Source organism: Sciurus carolinensis, chromosome 1 (assembly GCF_902686445.1).
Source record: "Sciurus carolinensis chromosome 1, mSciCar1.2, whole genome shotgun sequence".
NCBI lineage: Eukaryota > Metazoa > Chordata > Mammalia > Rodentia > Sciuridae > Sciurus > Sciurus carolinensis.
In genome coordinates, this window is record NC_062213.1 from 168,459,631 (window position 1) to 168,481,550 (window position 21,920).

Genomic DNA, 21,920 nt, shown 5'->3' on the forward strand with positions numbered 1-21,920 from the left:
GTATTTTATTTGAACTATAATTACTTATTAAAGCTTCTGATTCAATAACAAAGTTAACTACTTCATGTATGTAACTATAATGATAAAACTAAACTATTTCCAAAAGAAATATGCATCATATTCCTTCAACTTTTTACCCGTTAGTAGTTATACGCAAATCTTAAATGTTAGTGGAGAGTTATAGGAAGGAAAGGTTACACAAATCTGTACCTGTACTATTTGGTGTTGGAGTCTGATGATGTCCCAAGGTAGCTAATACAGGTCCAACAGGTAGGGAAGACGGACGCTGCTCTGACTTACACAACTGAGCTGGTTCTAGATTTGAATATGTGAAATAAGTTAGAGAAAACAGCCAAACACACATACTGCAACTGTCTGGGATTCAAAATCATTAAGTTCAGAAGTTTCTAAAATAGTATTTAATTAGGTTTCAAGCTACTCCTCCTTTCTGACCTATTAGTCCCTTAAATTCAAAGATAATGCTACAAGAGTACTAAGACACCAAGCAAGATATCAAGAGACTAGCCATGATAGGCAAATGCTCATTGTAACTATTTTGTAAAACCAATACATGCTTCTGTTGATAATGTGGTTCTGAGTTCCAAATCATATAAAATGTGAAACAGGGCACAATATCTCCTTTTAGTCTGCAAAGAAATATTAAGCTCATTCTATTAAGGAGCAAAAATTCATAAAAAGGATTTCACATACTTAAGTTATTTTTTTAAAAAGGAAATTTCACTTTTACAATGCAATTTATGGCTTCACTGTGTCATCAAAGAGAACACAAAAATAATCAATGAAACAAAAAGGCAAACAGAATAAGTAAAATTGGGTGTTGGCCCTTAGTCTTCCTTTGTCAGTTTTTTTTTAAAAAGCATATATTGCTCCATATTTAAAATTACATCTGATCAGAAGGCATCATAAATTTTATTCTTCACGTTTTCATTATCTTAAATAAAATTTTGTATTGTTCTAGGTTATAAAGAATACCCGAAAACTGAATATTCCTGGATTACCCTTAAGTAGATTAAGGTATGCTAAGTTTTCCTTGACAGTAATGAATTCTGAGTCAAAGAATTCTGTCCTACCAGACAGGGACAGTGGTGCACAGCTGCAATACCAGCAACTTGGGAGGCTGAGGTAGAAGGAGCACAAGTTTTAGGCCGGCCTTAGCAACTTAGTGAGATTTTTATCTCAAAATGAAAAAACAAAACAGGCTGGGGATGTAACTCAGTGGTACATAAAGCACTCTTGGGTTCAATTCCTAGTACCAAAAAAAAAAAAAAAGAATTCTGCCCTACTAGCAAATTCAAGTCCATGTTGCCTTCCATCTCTGAACCCTACAACCCCTTTCATCATACTTCAAAAGTTCCCATATCAAAATACTATTAATTTTTGTTATCACTTTCAGCTGTATGAATATTGGTGATCATTTTATTTACAAAAAAATGCTGGGCTGGGGATGTAGCTCAGTTGGTAGAGTGCTTGCCTTGCAAGCACAAGGCCCTGGGTTCAATCCCCAGCACCGGGAAAAAAAAAAAAAAAAAAAAATGCTAGGATTACTATGACTTTTCAAAGAAAAAAAAAAAAATTGAAATTTTTTCTCATTAATGAATCTATGAAATATTTTTCCAAATACTATACCTGGAGGTAAGACAGTCTGGGAAGGCATTGTGCTGATTACAGGTTCCAAGGGACTAGGTTGATATATTGCATCTACAGGATTAATAGTACTCTGAGATAAAGAAACACATATAGTTATTTTTAGTTAACTGTTCTTCTGGTGCTCACCCACCCACGTGAGCGAAATACCCCATTTCTGACAGCAAAATCCTGAAGGAAGCTATGTAGATAAGAAAGGTCAAAATGCAAAGAGAAAATGAAACACCTTTTCTGCACAGACAAGTGAAAGTTTCTTCTAACAAAGCACAGTAAGAAAAGAAAATTACTCAATCACTGTCAAATAAGATGGTAAAGTTAACAGGAAAAACTCAGGAGTTGTAAAATGGTGTGAAAAAGATTTGAAGAAGCTAAAACAATAACTTCTCAATTCAGGGCTTCAAAAACAATTCAACATAAATACTTCTCTGGTGTTAATAAATATTGTGCCTATCACTAGGCTAACGGACCTGCATTATGACAATCTCATCTTTCCATCCTAGACCACTGCTACTCCACCACTCTGTCATACAGAGTTAGTGTCCAGTTTTATGGTCACTCAAGGCAAAGAAGTATCTTCTACTGAGTATGAGAAGAAGGATTTCTTTTTTTTTTTTAATATTTTAAATCCAGGTCTTTGCTAATGACTGATCCCCAAAAAAGTATCTGTAAAAACTTAAAAAGTTAACTAACAATATCAAGTTTTTGTACTCTTTTCAATAAATGTCTGAATAAATTTTTAAAAATCAAGAAAACCCCTTTCTTGATTTTAGAACCATTAAGTCAGATCTCTTAAATCACATAAGAATTCTGATTTTTGTCACTACAATAGTCCTTTTATCATAAATATTCTAAATGAAAAATAAAGAATGCTTAGGGAAGATACCCTGAACGTAATCACTATTAATCAAAAATGTAGTGAAGTGGGGAATGTTCCAAAGCACTGAGAAAAGGATAGAAACATAACCTTAGAGTTTTAATTCCTTAGAACCCTCAAGTATCTTGTCTGTGGGTCTCAGTTTCCCAGTCTATAAAATGAAGGGAAAAAATGGATGATATGGTCTTTATGAGCTTCCTGGTTATTACTTTGATTATTTTCATATCTAGACCAATTCATTATAACAAGCGTCTCAACAAGTCTTGGAGCTATTCTTAAATTTCTTGTTACAAAGTGCTCTTCTCCAAAGGACTGGAAGTGTTTTACAAAGGCAAATCCCACCACTAATCCACAAGAATGAGAATATATCTCCTCAACCTTCTCCTTGAAGAGACTAATAAATAAAAAGTAACTTTGGAATCATGTACTAGATAAAATGTTCTAATATTAGGCTTGTCAACAAAAGAAATCACTTTTAAACTTATGTGTATTGTTAAACAGAATTTATGGGCAGTTACTACTTTGAACTGAGCTCCTATATTTGGCCCCAACAGATGAGACCAAACCAAATGGAGTCACTCATGCTAAATGCTGCATAATCAAACTGAAATTCAAAGGAGATCAGTTTTTCTAGAACACAGGAGATTCCCATCTACCTGATTCAGTGTAATAAAAAAAGTAACCTGATGTTAACCAGTTTTTCTACTATTCAATTTCCTTGTTCCTAACCTACAAAACCCACTGTTCTGACCCAGTAGATCTCACTCTATTTTAATAGAAAGGAGGGGCTCCACAAACCATGAATCACAAATAAAAGTTAATAAGATCTATAACTAAGTTTGTTGTAATTTTGTCATTTGGAGGTATGTATATTAAAAGTATTCAATCTTATTGTCTTTGACAAAAAAAAATAGTCTACATTAATCTATGGTCCTTGGTCAATCAACTTCAAGCTAAAATACATAAAATTATATTCTATACCTTGCTTTAAAAAAATGTGCAAGAGTTTGAGAAGTTCAAAAAAATAATGTTCAGGTCCTAATTTGTTAAGACATTAATTAAACTCATGCAAAATAATATATAATGAACTATATGTACATATAAGTATGTACAGCTAACATTTATAGAATACTATGGGATCACTTTCTGTACCTTACAACATTTGAAGGTAGAACCTTTCAGCTTTCTTTATCAATAAGGAAAATAAGACTCAGGAAGGTTAAGTAACCTGCTTAAGATCACAGGTAGTAAGCAGCAGGGCTGTTACGGTAAGTCCAAGCAATGTGGACCTAAGGCATACATCATGAACCATTCTTTTCTTTAAAATAACTCTCAAAGAAAACTGCTACAGTTCATGGGCAAATTAATCAAACATGTTTGTTTTCTACAAGTTTAAATTTACTGTGAGTATAAACTTGCCAAATGCTATTCACAACTGAAAGTAATCAAATATTTTTGGTATGTTTTATTAAATTCTGTCCATTTTTTAACACAATTAACTTGGCTTTGAGGGAAAAAGACATGAAAATAACTGCCAACATAAGCTTTTTAGGAGTAGTCTTTGGGGACCATGAAATACTAGATAACAAACACATATAAGTCCTTTCCCATGAGGCTAATAATCTTCAATGATATCTCAGGAAGAGATATATTAGATTATGTTGTATTTATATCATGTAATTGTATTATATCACCAGAACTCACACTGTGAACACAGAAACAGAAATTCCAATGTATTTAATTCCTATTTCAAAGATACTTCTCTTATTTGCTTTCTTAAGAAATATGCAAAGAACATAGATATCTAACTTCTGTTTTCCATTTTAAGCCAAATATAAAGATAACATGCTCATCCTTTCATAAACATGAGATGGTTCTAAAGATTTACAAAATGATTCCAGATCTCAGACAAGCTGGCATTTGTAAAGTTTCAGGGCAAAAAGAGCTGCTTCCTGCTTCAGAAATATTCTCAACACGTGTACAATGTGTTAAAATGCATTCTATTGTCATGTGTAACTAATTAGAACAAATTTAATTTTTTTTTAAAAAACCCTATGGCAAAAAAAAAGAAAAGAAAGATTTTCAACAGAAGTTACTCAGTTTCCATGGCTAGAGCAGTTCGAACTACAAAACTTCAAAATCTAACTTTTATTTCTGGCTGGAACTATTACAATAAATTTTTTTCTTTATTTTTGAAGGGGAAGTTGAATATTTTAAAAAGGGTAAAAAACTAAGGAGGAAGAAAGAAGAAAATGACTGGAAGTGAAAGAATTCATGTTGCAATTCATTTCAACGAGAATGCAGTATATATCTATATATCATAGTAACAGTGAGTCAACACAATACAAAATCTAAAGCTAAAAAGAACAGGAACCCATAAACATGTTTAAATAGAATGACATGTTTCTATACTGCTTTCATCTGAGACAAAAAGAAGCTTTTCAAGAAATGTAGCATGGTGAATTGTGCCTTATTTAATTGTAAAAGCTGTTTTCATACCATGATTAACCCCTCACGTAACACATGCAAAGTGATTCAACTGAAACCATTACTTAGAAATAATTTTAAGATTGTCATTTCCCCTCCAAATGATTGCTGAAAGATGGCCAACTTAAAGAGCTCACAGAAAATTGCAAGAGTTAATAACAAAAAGCAGTGAGTAGGTGAAAAAAGGAATTTGCGTTGAAAAATGAGTAGAAATTCAGGCTTCTCCTGACATGACTGGTTATAATGCTCTGCAGAAGTAAAGGGAAACAAAAAGATTAGATTAAACTTACTATAATTCCATCTGCGTGCTTCTCCGCATTACTCTGGTCCTTTAGGAAAAATGTTAAGAATATTAACTTTATTCTTTTATTTAAGTAATGCCACGTGTACTTTTTCTACTAAGAAAGCTTATTTCACTATGTAAGTAATAGTGTTAGACTACTACATAGATCTCTGCTTCCACTGAGATTAATTCCATTTGTATATTCCTAGCCAAACATAACTCCATTGCTAGCTACCTAACAACAGCAATAGCATGACAATTCTTTTTCTACATAGACATTGAGTTCACTGAGGAAATATCCTATTAAACTGGAGTCGTAACATACCAACAATTAAAAGCAATATACTAATTTAGGATTGAAGATTCTAAATATGTGAGTTTAAACATTTTTAAAATATATTTTTTAGTTGTATATAGACACAATGACTTGACTTTATTTTTATTTAGTGCTGACGATTGAACCCAGTGCCTCAAAACATGCTAGGCAAGCGCTCTACCACTGAGCTATAGAACCAGCCAAATTTAAACTTTATAGTAAATTATGCTAATCCCTACAATTCCTAAACTCTCACTACACTTTCAAGGTGTGTCAATCATATGCCCTGAAAAGCTTGAAATGGACACAATTTTGTATATTTTGATTACTGGTCTCAGAATTAGACTAATACTTTTCTACAAAAGACATTCTGATTTTTATTTCAGTAAACATAATTGCTCTATCCATGGGATGATGATGTAACAGCTAATACTTAGTACCTGGCGGGCATTTTATACGTATTAACTCGTATATTTCATCAACAACATGATAACATAGGTTCTACTATAATTCCCCCAGAAAGATGAGGAAATTGAAACAGAGAGAGCCAGGGTTCCAATACTGGCAGTCTCATTCCAGAATCTATGCTCTTAACAAATATGCTATTTTACCTTGCCTCTGGCAAGGACACGCTTAAAGAGTGAGAAGGTGGTGGAATTGCCAACACACACTCATTCCTCATGTGGAAGGAACCTAAGAGCTCACCTTTTATATCTTGGATTCTTCAATTCTCTTCCTTTCCATTCTCCTGCGAGGCTCAGTAACCAACATGGATGCATACATGAGGAATGAGCAATCTTTTGGGACTGTCTCATTCTCAGAGATGAAAAACTATTTCTTAGACAAGTACTATATAGGAAGTAACCATCAGAGATTTGGGGGAGAAAGTATGTACTGAGAGAAATTTAAGGAAGGAAAAAAAAAAAACTTTAAAAATGTTTAAAGGTAAGATGATTATTAAAACTGGTGTATTCTTAGAATACTATGACCTAAGAAAACTATCTTTTTTGAATTTCCTCATGTTCATTCATGTAAAATGGTCGCTAAGTTGCCCAGGTTGGCCTCAAATTTGCAATCCTCCTGCCTCCAGACCCCAACGAGCAGTAGTTAAAGGTGTGTGCCACCACACACTGCCTAAAATTTAGTATTAATAATAAAGGGAAAACTGGGCTTGGGTTGTAACTCAGTGGCAAGGCGCTTGCCTAGCATGCGTGAGGTACTGGGTTTGATTCTCAGCACCATGTGAAAATTAATTAATTAATTAAAGATATTATATCCATCTACAACTAAAAAAATTTTAGTATTAATAATAAAGGGAAAACTAATACTACATATATCCTTGCTTCATCCAAGGGTATAATAATATAAATGCAGTACTAAATTAAAGACCCAGAAATACATTATTCTTTCTACTAGACACCTTAGGGAGATTCCAAAACATGAAGCCAAGAGAAATCAGGTAAATGGATGTCACAGTCCCCCCCAACCCTTTTTTTTGGTAAAAGAACAATTCTCTAAAGCAGCAAACATACCCACAAGGAAAAAGTTCACATTTTAGTATTACATAGACAATATATTTAAACAAAACGTTTAAGGTTTTAACCCTAACCTGTCTGGAAGCTTTCAAGTTTTTTGTTGTTTTTGTTTTGCAATACTAGGATCAAACCCAGGGTCCTTGCATGCTAGGCAAGTGCTCTACTGTGGAGTTATATCTCAGGTCTCTTTATTTTCTGAGGTAAGTTCTCAACTAAATTCATCCAGGCTGGCCTCAACCTTGTGGTACTTCTGCTTCAGCATTCCAAGTCACTGGGATTACAGGCATGCACCATTGGTTCCCACTCTACTCAAGTTTGAGTAGAAACTAATCTTTTGTCTTGATTTTAAACACAACAGCCAAGTTACATCTCATTTATTTTTAATTTTTTCAGAAATCTATACACCAAAGCTTCAAACGAGAACAATTTGAAAATTTAGGATAATTTCTGTTAAGTACCTGTGCAGAAAAGAACTAACAGAGCAGTCCTGGGATGGGTCCTTTGAAAAACATGCTTGCAAAGGTGTCCTTTAGCTGGTATCTGGGAACTCAGGTTTCAAGAAAGTTCCCACCAGCATAACTGGTTACAGTGGGTCAACATAGCTATGTTGTTTATGGAAATACTATGGCTTATGCTGAATGCCCAATTTTCTTCGTTAAATCTGGAATGTATTAAGCATCAAACTAAAGTGCCTATGTGACAATCCTCCAATAAAATCTCTAGGCACAGAGTCTCTAATGAGCTTTCCAAGGTAGATAATATTTCACACCTGTTATCATGATTTGTTACAGGAGGAATTAAATGCATCCTGTGTAATTCCACTGGAAGAAGACTCCTGCTTGGTTTCCTCTGGACTTTTCCCTATGTGCCTTTTCATTTTGCTGATTTTGTAGTAAGTCATACCTATGAGTGCCTCTAGCCAATTTCCAAACCCACAGACGGTCTTGGGGATCACTGGCACAGTAAATGTATTTTACAAATCCCTGAAAGTATCTCCATTTTAATATACACATAATTCAAGTTGATATTTCCCTTTTATTTTCACAACTGAGTTAACTATATATTTAAAGCACCCAAAATTTCAGTAATTCTGAATACAAAGATAGTTGAAAATAAATTACTGAAACTTATATAGAAAGAAAAATGGAAAAAAAAGTTTCTTGCTTAGATGAAAATTTAATTGACTTTTAGTTTTGCTCTTCTAATTTCTAAACATTAAATTTATTTTCAAAAAGACTTTTTTAGAATTATATACATACGGTAGCTTAAATGTCCAAAAATAACCCCATCAAAAGGCAGAGATCATGTCCCCTACTACTGAACCCAAAGGGGTCTTTGTGACCACATCTACCAGTAAGTACAAGAGTAATGATTATTCTGACTTCTAAAATGCCACAAACTTCTATCTCATTTTATGGGAACCCTACTACACTATGAAAAAGCCCAAGCAGTCACAGAAAGAACTACATGGAGGGCCTCAGCACCACCAAAAAAAAAAAAAAAGAACTATGTGGAGAAGAACCTAGACCCCCAGTCCAACTTCTTAGCCACGTGAGTGAGTCATGAAAGTGGATCCCTCAGTCTTTAATCCAGCCAAGGTTAAACAAAGCAGAGACAAGCCATGAAGCCTGACAGAATGCAGATTTATGAGGAAAATAAATGACTGTGTTATTTTAAGACACTCGATTTTGGGGTGGTTTGTTAAACAGCAATAGACTACTGACAGTACATCACATTTAAAACCAGCACTTCTAATTCTAGTGTAGTTTAAGATAAACTTAAACATCTAACATTTTCCCCCTAAAATGTTCTCAATTAGTAGCATATGCTACTCTAAATCAGGGTTTATTATCTGAGTTGCCATTGTGGTTTGTTTTTAAAGCAGTGTCAAATCTAGATGAACCCACAGGCCTTACTATCAATCATCCCCATATAAATTCAATGGATTTTTGTTCTATTACCACAGTTGGCTTACACTCACTTTTTCCCTTTCTCCTTTCTTATTTTTGTTTTCTAAATAAACTACAAGTTGCCCTCTAATGGGTGAGCTAAAGCAAAATCTCAAGTATTACTGAACCAGAGATTCTACTAAATTCAATATCAATTATATTAATGAAACAAAGAAAGGGTCCAAAGTTGCTTCCTACTTAAATTACATGGCAGGTTTATTTGGTTATATGGCCTTTCATTCTTATACATGATGGTTATTCTCTTTGAACACACCAGCATGACTGAAATCTGAAAATATGAAGTCAACAAAAAGGCAAGCATCACATAATTTAGGAAGACTTTTGACCACAATTATAAACTGTAGTATTTCTAAACCATGTTCATCATTAAAACAAAATGAAACACATCCCCACCTCTCTACTGAAGCAACATAGTCTAGTGAAAGCCCTCTTAATTTCATGCTCCTACACTGCCTAATTATACGATAAGAAAGATTCATCAAATGGGTCTGGAATGTCTGGATATCCACATACATAACAACAAAAAAAAAATGAATATGGATCCCTACCTCATATCACAATACAAAAATTAACTTGAAGTAGACTTAAATATGAGTTAAAATTAAAAAACACAGGAACAAAATCTTTTTTAGTCCTCTAAAATGGACATGACAATTTATATTTCCATCAATACTGGATGAAAGGTCTCCCATTTTTACCAGTATATTATATTGTCACTTTAAATTTTAGATCTTCCTAGATTTTTTTTATATTTAAGAAATATTTAGAGTTTATTGTATGTCTGGTACTAAGAGCATTACAAATAGTACTCCATTTAAATTTTACAATATAAGTAAGAGATAGATACTAATATTATCACTGTTTTATAGAGAATATAAAGCAAAGCACAGAAAAGATAAACAAACTTGCTCTGGTGATGGAACTGCTATCAAATTCATTTTGGCTCCAGAGTCTATGTTCTTTAAGATTATACAATGCTGCCTATTATTATTACTTTAAAACATTGTATCTTAATCACAGATCAGTTAACTGTTTAGATTTGCCTAAAGATTTATATATAAGAATTTTTGTCACAGCGTAGTAAAGGCGATTCAATGAAATGAATCATAACTGTAGTGGAAATGTAGGGTAAATATAAACCATGCAATCATTAAAAAATTATGAGTTAGAAAAATCATTCAATAATTCACAGGCAAATATTATAGACATTGAGGATACACTGTTGTTACAGACTGAATGTCTGTGCCCCCCGCCAAATTCCTATGTTGAAGTTCTAATCCCCAAAGTGGCTATAATTGGACAAAGGTTTCTAAGGATTTAATTAAGGTTAAATGAGGTCAAAAACATGGGGCTCTGATTAAACAGGATTAGTATCCATAAAAGAAGAAACACCAGAGAACTTAGGCTTTCTCTGTGCACACACTCCAAGGAAAGACTATATGAATTCACTGATTATCTCCAGACCAAAAAGGAAGCCCTCATCAGAAATGGAAAAGGTCAGACCTTTGCTCTTGAACTTTCAGCTTCCAAACTGTGAGAAAAGAAATTTCTGTTGGTTTCTATAGTAATTTGTTACAGTATCCTAAGCAAACTAATAAAAATGTTAAGACAAAGTCTTCATCAAGATTTCACTCTCATATAAAGAGATAATAAATGTGTAAACAAATACACTGTATAAATTTGGTTAGTGATGCCAGACCATGATTAAAAGAAACTACTGGGAGTTAGAAATTATTTTAGATAGTGTTGCCATGGAGTTTTTTTCCAAACACATTTCATGTGGCAGAAATTTAAATAAAGTTAAATGATAGAGTGGGGCCCAGTGGAAATCTGTGGTAAGTTCCTTCCAGGTGAAGGGAAAAGCAAGTAAAAATCCCTAAAGCAGGCCAATGTTATTGAACGGTGTGATTAGGCAAGGGTAGGAGATGAGATGAGAGCGTGGTGATGGCTCAAATGATATATTATGCTAAGTAGTTAAGATTTCATTTCAAATAAATGGAAAAAGCATTCAGGGGATTTGATCAGGCAAGTAATATGGCATGATTTATAATTAAATTAGGTTTAAAGATACACACTATGTTCATATGGGCACAGTTTGAAAGTTACATTTGCACATAAAAAACCTTAATAATAAAACTTCCTTCTGAAATTAAATAAAAAGTCCAACTCTATTTTTGGCCCAAATTATCATTCTGAAGGACTTTGAAATGTAGATCTATGAAGCTGGATGAAAGCAGGTTCCATGTACAGACTATAGAAAGTTCTGGAAAAGAGGTTTAGCAATTTGAACTATATCACACTTCAAAGACAAGCACACCAAAAATGTTAAAACATGAGCTACTGAAAAAGCCTGGGGTGAACTCTCGTACAGCTAACTCAAACAGGCGTACACACTGTATCAGCTCTTCTAACATCATCCAGAGAAGGAAATATGAATGCCCTAAAATACCTACTCACTTACTCACTTACACACTTATGATGTAGATTACCAGTTAGCTATATATAGGCTTTGGGTAACTGTAGGTGCCCTTCATTGACCCATGCAATTTAAGAGCCAAGAAAAACTAAACCAAGAACCTTACCCCTTTCATGCCTCCAACCCTATATTCCCTTCTTCTTAGCTTTAGAACAGATTCTGATTAACAAAAGTAGATGAAAAGTTTACAGACACATACAGCAACACAGGCACAGTGGTCAAGAATATCTATAAGGCGAATGCAAGCCCTAAGTTCTGACACTTAAGTATACTAATGTTGAATCTGGCCTCAAAAGAAAATGACAGTGCCCCCCTTTATCCTATAAGCAGAATATCATTAATACCCAAATAATTGTCCTATCCTATTGTGTCAATAACAATACTCAGAAAAAAGTTTCCATAATTGGGCAAACAAATATATGTAACTGAGTAAGTAAAATAGACCAATAGTGAAAAACTCACATAAACATCATTTCCAACCTAGCTGCTGAGCTATCTACCTATCTTTTAGCTGCTGGATAAAAATAAGTAGGTATAATAAGGGGAAAATATTTTTTCAAAAATAAGTTTATTCACAAACAATAAAATTTTTCAGAAAATTTCAGTAAGTAAATTTTTCAGAAAAGCAGGCAATATACATAAAAATTTTAACCTATAATAATACAAAATAAGTTTTGGTTCATTAACAAAGAACATCAATTAAAGCAGTAGTTCATTCATGTTCTTCAATATCAAAAAAATCCTACATCAAACATAATTTTTAAAATATCTACATTATATTCTTTCTGCATTATGGATAAGAAAATAGCTGCTAAAATTTAATTCCCTTACGTTCCAAGAAAAACTTTCAAAAAAGATTTTGCAAAAGATGGCATTGTTCCAAGCTGCAGAAATGGGTAAAATGGAAAGAAAGGGTGAATCATTCAAACATACTCCCTTCCTTCCCAGCCACTATCAAAAATTGTTATCAGAAAACAGACACACATAAAAGGTAACATCTAAACAGAATAGTTGTTTAATATCAATAACCCCACAATTCAGTTTATCATAGAAAGGTAATATTTCAGAGCTGAGTTTTGTGGTTATTAAAAGAAAAATGCCATTAGAATTTCTGAATCCATTACATGAAGATAATCGAAAGTAAAATTTACTTACTTTAGCAATCTGCAGCAACACAATGCAGTGTTTAATTGATTCTACCATGCTCTATAAAAACAAAACACTGATTTTAGGATCTTACCCCAAATAATATGGTCACATGATGTTGAAGCGTAAAATATAAAAATCAGTTCAAAGGCACAAGAGTCAAGTCCATACTACACAACACATACCACTCCTCTTCTAGCTATCCAATGATTCTAATATGCAGATAGTCTCAAATAAAGTTAATTCATTAGCAATTCTAGGATTTGCTAAGGAATGCCACAAAATAGATTATTTATACAAAATACTATCTAAATAACTTTTCAACACCACAAACAGAAAAATGTAAGTTTGATTAACTTTCAAATTCTTAAATTAAGAGTAGCCACCCCAATGTAAACTCCTACAGCACCTACTTAAGATTCATGGAAGTACAAACAATAAAGGACCCTGTCAAAATATTGATAAACCTAAAACATTACCTTACCTGTTTTTAACATACTTTTATCAAAATACAAATCTAATTAGTCTGTCAGGCAATTTCAGAAGGCCATTACATTATATAAATTGAATCTCAATATATTTTATTTACAAGAGAGTATACATAGGTTGAGTATTCCTAATCCAAAAATAAATCTAAAATCTAGGTGGGTACAGTGGCACACGCCTGTAATCCCAGCAGACCGGGAGGCCGAAGCAAGAGGATCTGGAGTTCACAGCCAGCCTCAGCAACAGCAAGGCACTAAGCAACTTAGTGAGACCCTGTTTCTAAATAAAATATAAAATAGGGCTGGAGATGTGGCTCAGTGGTTAAGTGCCCCTCAATTCAATCCCTGTTACCCAAAAAAATAAAAATTCTGTAACTTTTTGAATGCTGACAGGATGCCTGAGTATAAAATTCCATACTTGACCTTACATGACAGATCATAGTCAAAACACAGGCACGCTAAAAATATTTTTAAAAATTACCTTCAAGCTATGTGTATGAGGTATATATAAAACATAAATGATTTATGTTTGTATCTGAGATATCTCATCAAGGTATCTCCTATTATTTGTGTGAAAATATTCTCAAATCCAAAAATACCCAAAATTAGAACTACTTCTGGTCCCAAGCATTTCATATAAAAGATACTCAACCTGCACTATTGATTATATGATACCTTTTATCCAAGGATCTCAGACAAGACCAGAAACAGATAAAATATGGTACATTAAGTCAATTTCAATTACAGAGATTATTTTATTAGTTTAAATTACTCTGGATGGTAATATAATTCTTAAACACCCCTATAAATATTCATAAAAACTAAAACCTCAATTGTTCTTAACACAAAGATAACATTTATAGCACCTTACAATACAGTTTATCAAACACATAACAACTTACATTTGTTGTCTCTTTGAGAGTCTCAATTTTCTGTGAAAAATATATTTAAACAAAAATAATCAGAAGCATAAAGAGATATTGGTTTGGGGTTTTTTTTTTGCTGATGAGTCATTTAAAGAATTTTACTAGAAATGTATTATTTTAAGCAAATGTAAAATTATAAAGAAAGTATTAAATCCAACATTTAAATTAAAAACTCCAGACATTTTATGGATTAAGCCCTCTTAAAATGGAATTCATGTGATTTCAAAAAAAAAGAGAGAGAGAGAGTGAGAGAGAGAAAACAATATGTAAACTACAAAGTAGATGTCAGAAATCCAAAGGTGGGAAGAACAGTAAGAACTATAATTAAAGCACCTGTTTCCTTATATGTCACTTGCCTGTTCTGACAAATATTTTTTTAATTGTAGGTAGACATTATAATACCTTTATTTTCTTTTTATGTGGTGCTGAGGATCGAACCCAGGGCCTCACGAATGCTGGGTGAGCCCTCTACCACTGAGCCACAACCCAAGTCCCTGACAATTCTTGCTTACTGGTTTATCAGTATCTGAAGTGATCACATGCATATTTAATAAAATAACTTTCTGCCTTCAACACATTATATATGGAAAGAACACACTAAGTACCTTAAAAAAAGGGAATTACATTACAATTTTATACATTAATTTTTTAATTACACAACTATAACAAAAATTCACTAGAATTCCCATAAGGTTCATTGACAGTACTATCCAATAAGTCAGTAATACTGTTATAATAGTCAAAATATTGTTGTACTGTTGTTGTTTCTCCAAAAGGTTTTTTAAAGTCAAAATCATGTTTATTTAAGTTACCTTTCTCTGTTCATCATCTTTACAGTTTTGAAGCTTGTCATCAAAAAGCTATAGGATTAAGAAGAAAAACAGGTTATAACATCAATCCATTTAGTATACTGTGTACATTTCCTAAACACGGAAAAGCAAACTTTAGTTATAAATGTACTTCTTGCACAGATGATTTATATACATTTTCAACACAGTATATATTTTTGGCATTGTATCAAGTCATGTTCTATTGGGTGAATGACTGTAAATAGTTAAAGTCAACCACTCAGGTAGAATTACAGAGAAAACACACTACTCTTAAGAACTTAAAAGTATCAATTCAAACTCAAAGAAGTTTTTGTCTCCAAGTTTAGCAATACTCCTTTTCTTCCTAAGACCCCTGCTTTTAATTCATTTTAAAGTAGGAAATGAAGGAAATAATTTACTAAGCAATGATAATGGAGATGGATAGGCTGACTCACCTACACTTCTCCCTAAAATTAAAAAAAAAGATTTTAGAAATTGAGCCACTAAGCTGGGCACTGTGGCACATGCCTGTAAACCCAGCGACTCAGGAGGCTAAGGCAGGTCGATTGTGAGTTCAAAGCCAGCCTCAGCATCTTAGTGAGGCCCGAAGCAACTGAGGGAGACCCGGTCTCCAAATAAATGTAAAACAAGCTGGTGATGTGACTCAGTGCTTAAGCAGGACTGGGTTCAATCCCCAGTACCAGAAAGAAAGAAGAGAGAGAGAGAGAGAGAAAGAGAGAGAAATTGAGTCATTAAAACTTACCAGTTTCATAGAAATTTTAAACAGAACATGAATCTAAGATAAGACAAGCCTTATTTCCCTCTAATTACATCTAGATATTTCCCTCTAATTACATCTAGATATTTACCTTTACCCTTAATGACACAAAAAATTATGTAAATATGCTCTTTACCAATATAATTAGGTTTGATATAAAGATCTTTGAATAAGTCAGCTTTAAAAACTGCTAAAGAATCACATGAGGACTGTATATTTATAGCAAGAAAGAGTTTTTGCTCAAAATCAGGCTCAGTAACACTATTTCTTTATATCAATTCAACATATAAACTAATGTCATACCTTTAGTTGTTCTATCAAGATTTGTAGGTAAGCATCTGCCTCTGTCAGTTTCTTGTCAAAGTCTTGGACACTAGGAACAAATCCTGAATCCAAACCCTAGAGAAAAATAAAACTTGCAATAAACCTAACAGTATTCAAGCAATGGTTAATAGAAATAAAATACTTCAACCTTCATAAATGAAGACATTTCAATTTTTTAAAAAAGAAAAAGTACTTTTACACAAGTATTTGTTAACTAAATTCTCCAAAAATAGTGGCAAAACTTCCTTCATCAACCTCAAGCACTACTCTTGTCTCATCAATTACATGTGCTAATGCCAAAATGAAGATTTACCCTGCTCTTCAGAATCAACTTTTTTTCTACCCCATAACTGGCTCTCACTCACCACCAGAACAACAGTGAATTAGCTAAAGAAACATAAAAACTACACAGAATACTATATTCCCATTTTTTTTTGTTCAGTTCATTCCTCTATTCCCTTAATCTGAACTTCATATTCGGTTTAGTTTTCCCATTCCTTAACCTTCTACATCAGCTCTGCAGTTTTTCTCCTGTGTACTTTATTAAAAACAGAACTTTAGGGGCTAAGGCTTGTAGCTCTGTGGTTGAGACCTTGCCTAGCACATGTGAGGCACTGGGTTCCATCCTCAGCACCACAAAAAAATAAATAAAATAATATAAATAAATAAATAAAATAAAGGTATTGTGTCTATCTACAACTAAAAAAAATTTTAAAGGTTATTCTATTAAAAAACAAACAAACAAACAAACAAACAAACAAAAAGAACCTTAAAATTCTCACCTCTTCTAACATGCCCCTTTCTAAATGAAAGTGACAAAACTTCTCTCCTATTCAAGTTCCCTACTTACTTTCGCTCTTGGCACGAACACTACACTCTGGACATGGTATAAATGTTTATTTATTTAGAAGACCCACTTATTTCTCAGTTTAAAAATTCAGCCATGGTATGTCCTCCTTTTTGTCACATAAACTAAGTTCCAGGAGAGCACAGGATTCCTACGATTTAACTTCACTCAAAAGAAATTTGAGTTCTTAATCATCTCTGACTGAAAAACCCTTTAATCCTAGGTGTAGAAAAACAAAACAGCTGGAGAAAACAACATTACCAGCTTACCAAATACGCATGTCCAGTTGTCATGTAGTTAAACAGGGGAATAAGGATAAGGAACTATACTACTGCCAGAATCCTAACACACACAAGCCAGGCTTGGCAGCACATGCCTGTAATCCCAAGGACTTGAGGGCTGAGGCAGGAGGATCACAAGTTCCAGGCCAGCCTCAGCAACTTAATGAGGCCCTGTCTCCAAATAAAAAAAAAAAAAAAAAAAAAAAGGACTGGGGTTATAGTACCTCCAGTAGCTCAATGGTAGAGCTTCTGAGTTTAATCCCCAGGATCCCCCCAAAAAATAAATAAATAAAGAGTCCAATCCTACCAATCCCAACCACATAACTGTATACTTAACTGTAGCAGCTCAGTATACCTATCTCAAAGTTGACCTTTTCTTATCTTCCCTGCCTTTGGCCAAAGCATATGCTCATTTTCACATTCCCCACGTTAGTAAAATGAAGCTAAAGTTTATATGACAGCAATACCTCATCTTTGCACATATAACACTTCCATTATTATTATTATTAAAGCATTTCACAGCCATTATCTCAAAACACTGAGATGGTAAAGTCTTATAGAAAAGAAGGTGGACTGGCAAACCTAATTTCTAATTTCAGTTCAGTCCCTAACAAGGTACCATGGCTCTCTAACCTTGTCTTCTTACCACCTCCTCCTCCTAATATTAGTCTGGCAACTACTACATCTGACAAAGAAAATGACAGCCAACACAAGCAATTATTACTCTTGCTATTGTTGTTATTCTCAAACTAAAATTCGAATTCTAAACCAAAATTTAGAATTTTACTAGTCCTGTTAAGAAGATGGTGGGGAAAAAAAAAAAAAACGTATCTTCTGATTTTCAAAGGTGATAAATCTGCCTACTTGTTTTTTCACATACCTGTAAAAAAAAAATGCTTGAACCAGTATTTAAGTGATATTATATATTAAAAAACAAAGTATTTATTACAATTTAATGTACGGACGATCCAGATATATTTATAAAATGTGGTTAAAGATCTTCATTTTTTAAAAAAAGATAATCTAAAGAACTTCCTATTAGAAACATTTGATTTTTAGAATATAACAGAGATATAGAAAAGCAAGGACAAATAAATAACATTTCATAACCTCTACAGTAAAAGGGAGCTATTTTCTTTCCATGTTATCATGCCACAGAAAAATTAGATGGAATGCTTCATCTGGCTTTTGTTTTGTTTCATAGAATATTATAACATAATTATCAATAATTTAACTACCAAGAACCAATTAAAATCAGCTAAATACATCATTCTTGCTAAATCCTTTAAAAGGTCAACAACACATTCATAAGTGAATAAAAGGTGAAGCATCTACATGAGAGAAGAAATAGGAACTTTAAGGCTCTTCCCTTCTGAAGTCATTTAGAATTACCCTATAAAAGTCTAATTAACATATCCTATTGTACAAATCACTATTGGATTAAAAATCTTCTAGGAATAAATAGAAACAGATTTAAATTACCTCAATCTGAACCCCATCTAAATTAATTATTTAAAAATGACCCTTTGATGTTGCTAGAATCATAAGAAACTCATTTGGCTCTCCTCTCAGTCTTGCATCTGAATAGTCTTCCATAACTTTCTTTTACTTAGGAGTAAACCACATGCTTTACAACATCCATATCAAAGATCTACTCACCAAACCATTTTAATTTAGGTAATATACAATGGGAAGTTTTATAACAATTATCAGCACAAAATCTCAGAACTGGCCTAACATCCATAAATACTGCATGTACTCACAAAATCTATAAGTTAACCCATCCACAATGGATAAAATAACACATATAAACTTTATGTACAAAATTTATACTAAATAAACTGTTTTCTCTAGTAAGAATACACTAGGGAAAAGTATCACAAGTTTCATTATATATCAGTCACCTACTCCAACTTCCCATTCACGGAAGTTACTTTTATAATGTCTTTGAGTCATCTAGTCTTCACTTGAGTATCTCTGGAGATGATAGAGACTATTTCATAAGAACTGTCTTGTATTATCTGTTCCTCTTTCCATTCAACATTAAGAACACTGAGGCACTACACTTAGTCATACTAATCCTTTTCAATGGAATTTTGTTTTTAAACAGGACTTATACAATCCTTTATCACATTGAGGGTGTTCTGTCTTTCTCTGAAAAGAACTGAGAACAGGGAAGGACTATGTGACTACATACTACATACTTCTTGAGAATAAGGAGTTAAGCAGGCACACATTTTAATACTCTGCATGTACCCTATCTAACATTGGTCACATTTTATGGTTACACTTAATGGTTGACTTCTCTGAGGATTATAAGAAGGGCAGGTATTGTGCCATTCATTCATTACTGTGTTCTCCAATGCTAGCTCAGTGTTAACTGAATGTATGTGGCAATGGCTGCAGCAACAGGCAACTCAATGCCACGATACCATCTTCCATGACCCCTTCTTCCTAGTTTCTCTTGCCTTTCTGTTCTAATTCTCTTTCCCTTTCTCTGTCCCCTCCTTCCTTTTCTACTCTATCCATGTCCTTCAGCAGTAACTGAAGTGATTATGTTACTGTTGATAAGCAGGACCAAAGAAAGAGGTCTGCTCCCTAATTTGTGTCATGGTCTACAACGTGAAAATTTCTGTAGGGATTCACTTAAAGTTTAAACACTGCAATTATAGGGAAATAAATACAGATTTTCTTCATATAACAAGAAACTGAGCTAGAGAAATTTCAATAGATTTAAATTTCAATTGAACCATAAAAATTAGAAATATATGTAAAGAAAAAACCCATTTATGTAGTAAGTATGCTAAAAGGAAAAGTCTCTAGCTTTCAAGAGTACTTTGCTAAAAAAGAAAGCTAAAATAAAAACAGGCAAGATGAATAACAGGTAATTCTTTATCAGTCATGATCTATGCATCCAGTTTAACAGAGAGAAAAAGAGAAACACACATTAAGCACAATTTACAAGGAACCATTTTTCTCAGAAAGGACTTAAAAGATGACAAATCATTAAAATTAAACCAATTCCTGTTAACTACTTTACCTGGGACATTAAGCACTATTTCAACTGTATACTTTAAAAAAAAAAAAAAAGGTACTGCAAGGGAAGTAGCTACTTTGGACACTCCCTTAGTAAAACTGCACAGGAAACAAATTTTGAGTCAGGCAGTAAAAGCTTTTTAACTAATTCCTGCTGACAGAGGAAGAGAAATGAACATTGGAGGTAAACATGGTCAAAGGTAGTTTAGGGTCTTCTTGAGATCAGAATCAGGAAATTAAGAAATTTATGAGTAACTTGTGTAACAACAGGAAGGCTTAGTAATAATATTGTAAAAAGAATTTCACAAGCAAGCTGCCATGGTGCACCTCACTAATCCCAGCTATTAGGGAGGCTGAGGCAGGAGGATGACACACATTCAAGGCCAGTCTCAGCAACTTAACAAGACCCATCTCAAAAAACAAACAAGCAAAAAAACCTGGAGATGTAGCTCAGTGGTAAAGTGCCCCTGGGATCAATCCCCAGTACCAATAAATAAATAAATAAATAAAATTTAATGAGTGCAAGTGTTCATATCAAATCTTACTTCTCAGTAAAAACTTAAAAGGACTAAGTACCCTGTGTGCAGTACTTTCTCTTAAACAGGACAAAATTGTATATGATAAAAATATGTTGCAAAAAGAGGAAGGAAAATACTTTCTCACAGAAACTTTAGAATAATAAGAAAACAGGGTAAGTTGTCAGTAGTAGAACTATAAAAGAAAAAAAAAAAAAAAACAGCTTAAAAATTCAACAAATGAAAAATACCAAGGAAAACAACCCCAGTAAAAAAATAAATGACATGGATATGGACAAAAGTAGATGAATTCTTAAAGTTAGCAAAAACATACCCTATATTTAGTGATAACTTTACAAGAATGTCATTTTGATTAAAATGTAAGTTATTTGTAAAGTTTCTGTTAACAATTAGCAATTTGAGATGACATGCATCACAAATAAGCTTTCATCCAATCAAAGAAGTATAGGGTATACTTACAATTGAATCACTTACAATTATTTTTGAAAATTCAAGAACTGGAGAGATACCAGAAGACTGGAAAAAAGCAAGTGTAGTACTGATCTTCCATAAAGGTAAGGAAAAGAGAGAATAGAAAGTTACCATGCTGTGAGTCTGAAATCAATAATCAAGTAAAGGAATAAGAGAAAATCTGTAACTATACAGAGGAAAAGTAGGTACATAAGCAGCAAGTGACAAGTTAAAAACAAACATACCATATGCCAAACTTAATGGCTTTTCTGTCCCTTCAAAATTTAAGTTAGCAAATCAAATTTTTAAAGAAATATACCATGCTGTCGCCCTATCAGATGGCTTAAAAGTTGGTTTAATGATGAAAAAAATCTGTTATAAAAATCAGAACTATTAATAAGACCACGATTTTAAGTGAGGCTTGCTAATATATGATTCCCCTGGATAACTGAACATTTTGAAATATTTATAATCCCTATTTATCCCTAAGATTTATCTACTTCGGCTAAAGGAAAAACAGGAATTACAGATACAGAGAAATTCTGAGGGAAAGAATTTCTACCTAATTTTAATACTAAAGATTAATACTCAAATATCAATTCATTTGGAATGAAGATTATAATTTTAAAATATGCATAAAATTGAGCCTAGTATTAAATCTTTTTCTCCATAGTACCTTCAGGAAAGTACTTTCCA

The 21,920-nt window shown here is 33.1% G+C and overlaps 1 protein-coding gene across 9 annotated transcripts in view; it reads right to left on the bottom strand.

Moving 5' to 3' along the window:
• The window catches only part of Osbpl9 (oxysterol binding protein like 9), a 144,819-nt gene that overhangs the window by 32,367 nt on the left and 90,532 nt on the right, over positions 1–21,920 (bottom strand). For 3 of the 9 annotated variants that reach the window (XM_047549369.1, XM_047549398.1, XM_047549433.1), the window contains 8 exons: positions 21,249–21,317; positions 16,054–16,149; positions 14,976–15,023; positions 14,140–14,169; positions 12,762–12,812; positions 5,317–5,355; positions 1,648–1,738; positions 211–315 (listed from right to left, as the gene is read on the bottom strand). In XM_047549369.1, the coding sequence (XP_047405325.1) occupies positions 211–315; positions 1,648–1,738; positions 5,317–5,355; positions 12,762–12,812; positions 14,140–14,169; positions 14,976–15,023; positions 16,054–16,149; positions 21,249–21,317 (529 nt within the window). The remainder of the gene's footprint in view (positions 1–210; positions 316–1,647; positions 1,739–5,316; positions 5,356–12,761; positions 12,813–14,139; positions 14,170–14,975; positions 15,024–16,053; positions 16,150–21,248; positions 21,318–21,920) is intronic. The other 6 variants (XM_047549388.1, XM_047549417.1, XM_047549439.1 and 3 more) reach the window with 3 other exon arrangements.